This window comes from Arachis hypogaea, chromosome 4 (assembly GCF_003086295.3).
Source record: "Arachis hypogaea cultivar Tifrunner chromosome 4, arahy.Tifrunner.gnm2.J5K5, whole genome shotgun sequence".
Lineage (NCBI taxonomy): Eukaryota > Viridiplantae > Streptophyta > Magnoliopsida > Fabales > Fabaceae > Arachis > Arachis hypogaea.
In genome coordinates, this window is record NC_092039.1 from 49,353,457 (window position 1) to 49,363,927 (window position 10,471).

Consider the following 10,471-nt stretch of genomic DNA (forward strand, 5'->3'; position numbering starts at 1 on the left):
GGTGCTGTTGACAGAGCTGGACGGAATCGTGTCAGGACGCTGCAGACAGTTCAGGTTAGTGATTCTATATGAAGCATTTGTCCCTTGTGCATTGTGTGGTCCCCCCAAATTGATTATGCTTCTGACAAGGAACCATTGTTGTCTGCAACCCTTTGTGGTCCTATTCATGGAAAAATTCAAATAACCCTGAACTATGTGCATTTTAGAAAAAACTAAATAATATAGTGGTGGTCATTTTTGTTTAAACATGTTTATTATTAGGGAGATTTTATTAAAGCTTGAATAAACTGATTGTAAATGTCTAAATATATGGTCATTCCTATGTTTCACCATGGGGGGAGATTTGTTAGAAACTCTGAAGGTGATCTCTGCTACTTGGATGGTAAAGTAAAGAGATTTCCCCCCTTAGACTTGGATTATGCAAATTTTTTTGACTTGGTTGAATTATTTAAAGAATTGGGTTACCGGGAGTATAAGTAGATGTTCTGGCTTGATATGGGAGAACCGAATATGGAAGCTGGACTCCATGTAATTAAAGGAGACATAGAAATTAATCAAATGAAGGAGGATAAGTTGAGGTACAGGGAAACTGATGAGCTATACATCTACTTTGAACACGATGTGGACATGCCTGATGTAGTTGAAGAAGATATGGTTGAGGAGACTGTTGTGTTGGATTCATCATCATCATCGTCATCAACTGATGATGGATATGAGACAACAGAGGATGAGCCTTACAAGCCTCCTCCCCCTAGATTTGAGACAGATGATAGTGGTAGTGAAGAAGAAAATAAGAGAAAGAAAAAGGTTCCAAAAAAGGGAATTTCAGCAAAGAAAAAGACGAGTAATGAGGCTGCTGGGTATGAAACTGAGGATAAAAGTACAGATGAGGAAAAAAGAACTAAGAAGAAGAATAGTGTGCCTAAAAAAATAGTGTCACTTAAAAAGCACGAGGGAAAGAAGGGTGGTGTAAGTAGTAATACCCTAAGACAATCACCAAGGACTGCAAAGAATAGAACATCTAAAAAATACTCTGGTGTTAGAAGGAGGCATATCTTAAGAGATGGACTAGGCAAGAAGGGGATGGAGGGCCAAAGTAGAGAAGCTGGACTAAATGTTGGGGCTGGATAAATAGACCAAAGAGATGGACCTGTAGGTGGATCAGGTGAGGGTCCTAATGTGGGTGATGGGCCTAGTAACCGAAGCTCAGTCCCAACTGAGTTTGAGATGGATAGTGATTTTGAGAAACCATATGAGTATGAGAGTGAGGCCTTCAAGAGCCCAGTTTCTTCTGAGCATAAGGGAAGGACTGTATATGATTACTTTAGTGAGGATACTGAGTATTGAAAGGTAGTGTTTAAGGTTTGTCAGATGTTTCCTACAATGGAAACTAGGGGTGGCAATGGGGCGGGTAGGGGCGGGTTTTTGCTCTACCCGACCCCGCCCCGCCCTACAAAAAACCCGCATCAAACCCGCCCCGCCCTACCTGCGGGTAGTAAAATGTTAAACCCTAACCCGCCCCTGCGGGTACCCGCCCCGCCCCTACCCGCCCCTATAATTATTAAATCCAACAAATAAAATAAAATTTTAAAAATTATATAACCACCATTTACATATATAACATAAATTAAAGTAAAAATTTATATATGATATAATATTATTAATCATTTTACTAATTATTTTATATATGTTACATATATTATATATTAAAAATATATATATTTATATATATTATATATACCGGAGCGGGTAGGGGCGGGTTTAACCTAAACCCGACCCCGCCCCGCCCCGCCCAAGAACCCGCCCCGTTAAAACCCGCCCCGGTGCGGGGGCGGGTAATTACCCGCCCCGAGCGGGTAGGGGCGGGGTGGGTACCCGCGGGTTCGGGTAGTGTTGCCACCCCTAATGGAAACGTTCAAGAAGGCTTTAAAAGACTACTTTGTATTTGAGGGAAAGGATGTGTTATATATTAAAAATGAAAAGCATAGGCTGAGGGAAGCATGTGCTGCTGAGGATTGTCCATGGCTGATTTTCACATATTGGAATAGTGCTAGTAGGTGTTTCCAGGTGAAAACTTTGATAGATGAGCACACCTGTGCCAGAGACTATGGCAGCAACATGGCAGATAGGGGCTGGGTGGCATCGAAGCTCATTAAGAGACTACTAATCCATCCTGATTTGAAACCAAGGCAGGCAATAGATCACATGATTGAGGAGTATAATGTGCAACTTAACTATAGAATGATTGCGAGGGCCTTGAAAGTAGCTAGAGAGATGGTCATTGGTAATGCATGGGCACAGTATGGAAAGGTTAGAGACTACTTGAGTGAGATTCATCAGAGTAATCCCAGGTCCACAGCATTGATGGAGATAATACCACAACCTGAAGCCCTCCCATTATTTGATAGGTTATACATTAGCTTAAACGCTTCCAATAAGAGTTTCATTCAGAGTTGTAGGCCATTAATTGGCCGAGATGGCTATTTTTTGAAAGGGTATTATGGCAGACAATTACTGAGTGCAGTGGGCCAAGACGCAAACAACAATTTTTTTGTCATAGCATACGATGTTGTCCCTAATGAATGTAAGGACACCTGGAAGTGGTTCCTAACGCTGTTGCAGGATGATTTGGGGTTGGTGACACAACATGGATGGAATTTTATAAGTGATCAGCAGAAGGTAATTCAATTAGTTTGTTTGTTATCTTTCATGAAAAATGCAAGTGATATGTAAACTGTTAAACTATTTCTGTGTCTGTAACGATTGCAGGGGCTAGAGTTAGCTATCAAGAAAGTAATGCCTAATGCACACCATCGCAATTGTGTGCTACATATTTGGAAAAACTTTATCAAGCATTTCAAAGACCAGCAAACAAAGCAAATGGTATGGGAAGCAACAAGATGCACAACATTCCAGGAATTCAATGCATGCATGGAGAAAATGAAGAAAATCAATCTTGGTGCATGGGAGTATTTACAGCGATTTGATCCGGCTTTGTGGACTAAAGCATATTTCAGTCATGGGCCGAAGGTGGATAATATAACCAACAACATGTGCGAGGTGTGGAACGCGAAGATCATAGAGTATCGGGGAAAGCCCATATTAACGATGTGTGAAGACTTGAGATGCTATTTAATGAGAAAAATGGCAACACATAAGAAGAAGCTTGAGAGTTATAGCGGTCAATTGGCACCAGTACAGCAGAAGAAACTTTAGGAGTTTATGAAACCTAAAGTTAATAAGTGGAGAGCCATTTGGGCTGGAGACAATGATAGGGTGCTCTTCGAGGTTCACAAAGGGGCAAGAAAGGTTGGATTTAACCTTCAACAAAGGACCTGCACTTGTAATGTTTGGCAACTTACTGGTAAGGTTGTTTATGAAATCATCTTATCTGATTTATTGTATCTTATGGAATTTTATAAATTTCTGTTGTGTTGGTGCTGGAATATTGGCATACTTGTTGTTTATGAATCAAGCATTATTTGAATTATTGTATCATAACACCTTGTGGATTGCATGTCTGGATTGTGCTTCTTGTTAGGCATGCCTTGTTGTCACGTTGTTGCATCAATATATAAAATTGGTCTGAAGTCAGAGGAGCATGTGCATAAATGGCTCACCATGCAATCAATCAGAGCAATATATATGCATTGCATCAAACCAGTTAATTCAGAGGAGTACTGGACCCCGTGTGATGCTCCAAGAACGGAACCACCCAACATCAAGAGACCAGCTCATCGCCCCAAGATGAAGAGGAATGTAGATCCTGTAGAACCTGAGATGCACGCCACTAAAGTCAAGAAGACCATTGAAGTGACATGCAGCAAGTGTGGACAGCTTGGGCATTACTACAAGACCTGTAAGAATGACCCAAAGGACCCAAACTGGCAGCCATTGACCAAGAAAGAGAGAAGAGCTGGTAAGGGGAAGGGGTTGCAGATTGTACCCTTTTACACAAACCAGAACAGAGGCCAAGTAATTAGGGTTCGATTTGGTACACAGTAGTAGTTGTTAAGGGTTTAAGTGTCTCATTTAAAATTTATGAAGGGTTTAGTTGTCTCATGTAAATATTGTGAGGGGTTTATGTGTCTCACTATTGGTTGTTTATATGATTAGGATGTAGGACCTAATGTCAATTTGAACAGTGCTAGTGTTCAACCTCCCCCACCTATGGATCCACAGGTAATATCTTTTACCCTGCTCCTTATCCCTATTGTTGTAAGATGACATATTACACTCTCCTTGCACTAACGTGTTTATACTCCTATGCTAGACAAAGGCAAAGAAGTATAAGAAGAAACTTCCAAAGACAATGCATAAGAATGGTACTTCTGACCAACAAGAACAGGGAGAAGAAATTCCCCTTTCACAAAATGCACCACAGACAGATGAGATATAGTGATTGGTCAATGTTGTTTTAAACTTTTTGTTTATTTTATTCTCATTAAATTTTTGTTATAGGTTGCAGGAGAGGCTATGAACCTGAATCAACCACCCCCACAACCCTGCTCCACCCCCAACCTCAGTTATGCCCAAAGAAAAAAGCACCCTATGGTTAGGCCCCCAACCGCTCTTATCTCGCCTCCACCTTCATTTGGACAACCTACTCCACCATCAGTTCAAGCAGCATCAGGTCTTATACCATGTGTTCCAACCGGTCAGGCTGTGAACCCGAGGACAACAACTGCTAATGTTCCCTTTCAACAAAGTGCTCCTTCTGCTGAGACCATGGCTGCAGCAAGTTCTGGGACTGCAGCAAGGCTTTTCAAGTTCATTCCTACCCCTGGGTTTATACCTCCTAGGAAGACTTGATATCTGATATGTTGCTGTTGACATAGATGATAAGAATTACTCCTTTTGTTATTAGTCTAAGTGTCAGTGTTTAGAAATCTAGGAAATATTTTGGAAGCTTTTAAGTGTTTGTATGCATGTTTAAGTCATTTTGAAACTCTATTAGACTGATGTATAAGATGTTTAACTCAGTTTGAAACTTGAGAATTTAGGAAACATTTTGGTTCAAGGCTACATGTTGGCCTTCTTTTTGGTGTTAGAGGGCTATAAGTTGTCCCTTTCTCATGCTGAACAAGGACATGTTTGGTTATTTTCTATTAATATTTTATATAAGACATCTTCTGGGTTTGTTTATCCAACATTTTCCAGTAAGAAATCTGTATGACTACATGCTTCCAGAATTCATCAAAGTAGTAATAGACCCTTTTTCTTGGATCAAATCATAATCTCATCTGAAATAACATACATACTTCTAAAGTAATACAATATACACTTGTAAGAAACAAGACACACTATGAACCTAGTGTCACAGAAGGTTCTTGCTACTCATATGCCTCAAAAAAATTTGGAGATCACAATTCCAAATACAAAAGCAATAACAAAAGCTTTAACAATACGCCACTAGAACCACTATTGGCATTACAATTTTTAGCTTCCAATTCTAACCCACTAACTCTTGCATCTAGTTCCCTCAGTTTTCCAGCATCAACACCAGCAGCATCAGGAATCTGACTCTGATCTCGCGTCCAACCCTCTATATCAGGAGAATTTTTGGAAAACTCTTCAAATGATGCAACATAATCATCCAACCATGCAAAAAATTTACAATGCGGTTTTGTGCTCTGTAGAATATACCCACATCTCATAAGATGTCACATCTGAGTTAAAATAAACAAAACTTAAATTAAATTTCAAATTACCTTGAAGTGTGGACATCCAAAAAATAACCGATTAGGGTTCAATTCTATTGAAGAGAGAAACAAAATAGCATGCGCCCCACACTGGCATCGTGGAGCAATGAACTTCTTCTTCTTCAGTACAGCAACACTTCCTACAGATACACTTAGAGGACTTCTGCCTTCATCTTTAAAAACTTCTCTTCCACTCCCATACATGGAACTTGACACTGGTTCGTTGCTGCTGCTCATGGCTCTGTTAGGATGTCGTTGTTGGGGGAAGGGTTTTTATGGAAACCCACCTTCTCAAAAGCACATGAAACGTTGCTTCCCACTGAAACGACGTCGTTTAAATGGTGACTGGGTAGGACAAATTAGCCCCTATCTATTTCAATTTCTCCAGCTCAGCACTGATTGAACACGTCATCCACCTCTTATGACAGGTCAAGCACCGAATGAGCCAGCTCAGCATTTTCCGTCAAGCCTAGCCGGAGAAAAATGCATGGGGACCGTCTTGTGTGACGAAAATCGGGGACAGGGACCGAACTGGATCGATTTTATTTTGAGGAGTCGCGTTGTCATTCCTGGAAATGGACAGGGGCCGGGTTGGTACTTCACTCTTACTTGTTCCTTATTTCAAATATCCAAAATAAAATATATCTTTTTCCATAACCAATAATATATCCTACTTTCCTGCAATTCCTTGAGAAGACGACCCAAGGTTTGAATACTTCGGTTATAAATTTTATTAGGTTTTGTTACTTGTTACAACCAAACTTTTGTACGAAAGGATTCTCTGTTGGTTTAGAAACTATACTTACAACGCAATTATATTTGTGAATTTCTTTACCGATAGAAAGTCCTAATGTCAAAATGGCGCCGTTGCCGGGGAATTGCAAACTTGTGCCTTATTTTGGGTTATTGTAAATATTTTATTTTTCTTATTTATTTATTTTTGTTTTTATTTTTTAATTTTTATTAGTTACTATGAGTTCTCACCCCCATCGCTTTGAATTTGGTTCTAATAGTGTTGAAAGGAATGGAAGCTATAATAGGAACATGCATCAAGGTCAAAACAATCAAAGATGAACGGAGCCACGAGGATCTGATCAACCCTTTAGGCAACAACACCCTCCAAGATACCATGGACCACGACCATTCCAGAATGCATGTCAGGACAATAGCTATGGTGGACACTTTCGTGACAACTAACACCCACCAAATTACTATGGTCAAGAGCCATTCTGAGGTGTATACCAGATGACAGATATAGTGGACCCCCCTGTGGCTACCAACAAGCCCCATCATATGCTTATGAACCACCTTCTCAACACAGCTTTAAACCACTACACTCACAAGCCCCCTACCACCATTCACCTCCATATGACCCTAACCCTATCCACACCAATTCCAATCCAATTACTCCCAAGAACCACCACTTTCCTATGCACCATATCTATATCCATCAACCAAGGAATCTATCAAGGAACATCTCAAGGAAACAGTAGAAAAATTTCATGCAACCCTTCACCAATTGAATCAAGCGATAAATCAATTACTTCTCCGATGTTTGGACACTCAATAAACTCCCATGGCTCCATGTGGACAATCTAATGAAGAACGTTGCATGAAGGAGATACTAGAAACTCCATTAGACAGTACGGAGCATGACTTTGTACTGGAACAAGAGGAGGGAGCTGTCATTATAGAATAAGAAGAGTTGGTTGAAGACTTAGGAGACGCTGAACCTCCATGGGAATCCAGAATTGAGGAGAATTCCGTCAAGAAATTTGTGATCGATGCTAAGGAGGAGAGTGCACAACCCCTAAAGTAGGTATCTTATGAAGAACTGGACGAAACAACTCAAGAAGTAGGTTTCCATCATGTTGATAATCACAAGTCAAGTTCTCCTAGTAATGAACTTGCATCCGCAAGTGAATTTTTGAAATAGAAGAATCTTCCCCAAGTGAATACGAAGATGATGCAGAGGTGGACTTTTCTCAACCTCCCAATTATGACTCAAGTGATGAGGAAGATATCGAAGACTTGGATCAAGACGTGGTTGCAGTTGAAGAAATTCGCAAAAAAGTGGAAGAATTCACAAAAGTAGAGCTTGCAAAACCACTGGAAACACCTATCCCAAGGCCATTACCGCCCAATACAAACTTAAAATGGGTAAAATCCTTAGCTTTTTATCTTTACTTTTCCACTTGAATATGGTTTACTCGAAACAGATGGCCAGCTTAGAGCTCTTTGTGGCTTTAAGAGTAAAAGGAAATGACTCGCCCTTGTTATGTAGTAATGGAGAATGTGTTGGAGTTTTGGAGATGCTTTGTCTTCTGAATCTCTGCTTTCCCCCTGTCTTCTTCTTCACACACGCATGGTTCCTCCTATGGCAAGCTGTATGCTGGTGGATCACTGTTGTCAATGGCTACCATCCGTCCTCTCAGTGAAAATGGTCCAGGTGCACTGTCACCACACGGCTAATCATTTGTCGGTTCTCACTCATGTTGGACTAGGATCCATTGATCCTTTTGCGTCAGTCACTACGCCCAACCTTTGTGAGTTTGAAGCTCGTCACAGACATCCAATCCCTGAATCCTACTCGGAATACCATAGACAAGGTTTAGACTTTTCGGATTCTCAAGAATGCTGCCAATGGATTCTAGCTTATACTCATTCAAGGAATCCAAGAGATACTCATTCAATCTAAGGTAGAACGGAGGCGGTTGTCAGGCACGCATTCATTGATTGAAAATGGTGATGAGTGTCACGGATCATCACATTCATCATATTGAAGTGCAAATGAATATCTTAGATAGAAACAAGCGTGTTTGAATAGAAAACATAAATAATTGCATTAATCCATCGAGACACAACAGAGCTCCTCACCCCCAACAATGGAGTTTAGAGACTCATGCCGTCAAAGATACAAAGTTCAGATCTAAAATGTCATGAGGTACAAAATAAATCTCTAAAAGTTGTTTAAATACTAAACTAGTAACCTAGGTGATGAGCGGATAATTTATACGCTTTTTGGCATTATTTTTAGGTAGTTTTTAGTAGGATCTAGCTACTTTTAGGGATGTTTTTATTAGTTTTTATGAAAAATTCACATTTCTAGACTTTACTATGAGTTTGTGTGTTTTTCTGTGATTTCAGGTATTTTCTGGCTGAAATTGAGGGACCTGAGCAAAAATCTGATAGGAGGCTAACCTACTTGCACTCGAAATGGATTTTCTAGAGCTACAGAACTTCAAATGGAGCGCTTTTAACGGCGTTGGAAAGTAGACATCCAGAGCTTTCCAACAATATATAATAGTCCACACTTTATTCGAGTTAAGACGATGCAAACTGGCGTTCCACGCCAGTTCCATGCTGCATTCTGGAGTAAAACGCCAGAAACACGTTACAAACCAGAGTTAAACGCCAAAAACATGTTACAAATTGGCGTTTAACTCTAGAAGAAGCCTCTGCATGTGTAAAGCTCAAGCTCAGCCCAAGCACACACCAAAGTGGGCCCGGAAGTTGATTTCTGCACTAAATAGAACTTTTTACTACTGTACTAGTCGTCTTTTGACCACATCTTTGGGTTATTTTTGGTTCACCTTATGATCCTTTGATCACGTTTATGGGGACTGACTATTTGGCCATGCCTGGACCATCATTTATGTATTTTCAACGGTGGAGTTTCTACACACCATAGATTAAGGGTGTGGAGCTCTGCTGTACCTCGAGTTTTAATGTAATTACTACTATTTTCAATTCAATTCAGCTTATTTTTGTTCTAAGATATTCGTTGCACTTCAACATGATGAATGTGATGATCCGTGACACTCATCATCATTCTCACTTATGAATGCGTGACTGACAACCACTTCCGTTCTACCTTAGACCGAGCGTGTATCTCTTGGATTCCTTAACTAGAATCTTCGTGGTATAAGCTAGAATCCTTTGGCGGCCATTCTTGAGAATCCAGAAAGTCTAAACCTTGTCTGTGGTATTTCGAGTAGGATTCAGGGATTGAATGACTGTGACGAGCATCAAACTCGTGATTGTTGGGTGTGGTGACAGACGCAAAAGAATCAATGGATTCTATTCCGACATGATCGAGAACCGACAGATGATTAGCCGTGCTGTGACAAGAGCATTTGGACCATTTTCACTGAGAGGATGGGATGTAGCCATTGACAACAGTGATGCCCTACATACTGCTTGCCATGGACAACAGTAAGAAGAATTGGATGAAAGCAGCAAGAAAGCAGAGATTCAGAAGTTTTCAAAGCTCTTTTCAAAAAGTTTTCAAAAATTTTTTTCTTTGTTTGCGTTTTCCAAAAAAAAATAATTTTCGAAAAATACAAAAAAATCATAAAATCATAAAAATCGAAAATATTTTTGTATTTCTTGTTTGAGTCTAGTGTCAAATTTTAAGTTTGGTGTCAATTGCATGTTTTTAAAAAAAATTATGCATTTTTTCAAAAACTCATGCATGATGTTTTTCATGATCTTCAAGTTGTTCTTAGTAAGTCTTCTTGTTTGATTTTGATATTTTCTTATTTTATGTTTTTTGTTGTTTTTCATATGCATTTTTGTATCCATAGTGTCTAAGCATTGAAGATTTCTAAGTTTGGTGTCTTGCATGTTTTTCTTTTCTTGAAAATTTTCAAAAATAAGTCTTAATGTTTATCTTGATCTTCAAAGTGTTCTTGGTGTTCATCTTGACATTCATAGTGTTCTTGCATGCATTGAGTGTTTTGATCCAAAATTTTCATGTTTTGGGTCAT

The 10,471-nt window shown here is 39.6% G+C and overlaps 1 protein-coding gene across 1 annotated transcript; it reads left to right on the forward strand.

Annotated features, from left to right (window-relative positions):
• Positions 1-1,905: 1,905 nt before the first annotated feature.
• Positions 1,906-3,216, forward strand: LOC112794853 (uncharacterized). The gene is made up of 2 exons (XM_025836827.1): positions 1,906-2,679; positions 2,770-3,216. Exons 1-2 carry the CDS (start codon positions 1,906-1,908, stop codon positions 3,214-3,216), a joined length of 1,221 nt encoding a protein of 406 aa, XP_025692612.1.
• The last annotated feature ends 7,255 nt before the right edge of the window (positions 3,217-10,471 follow it).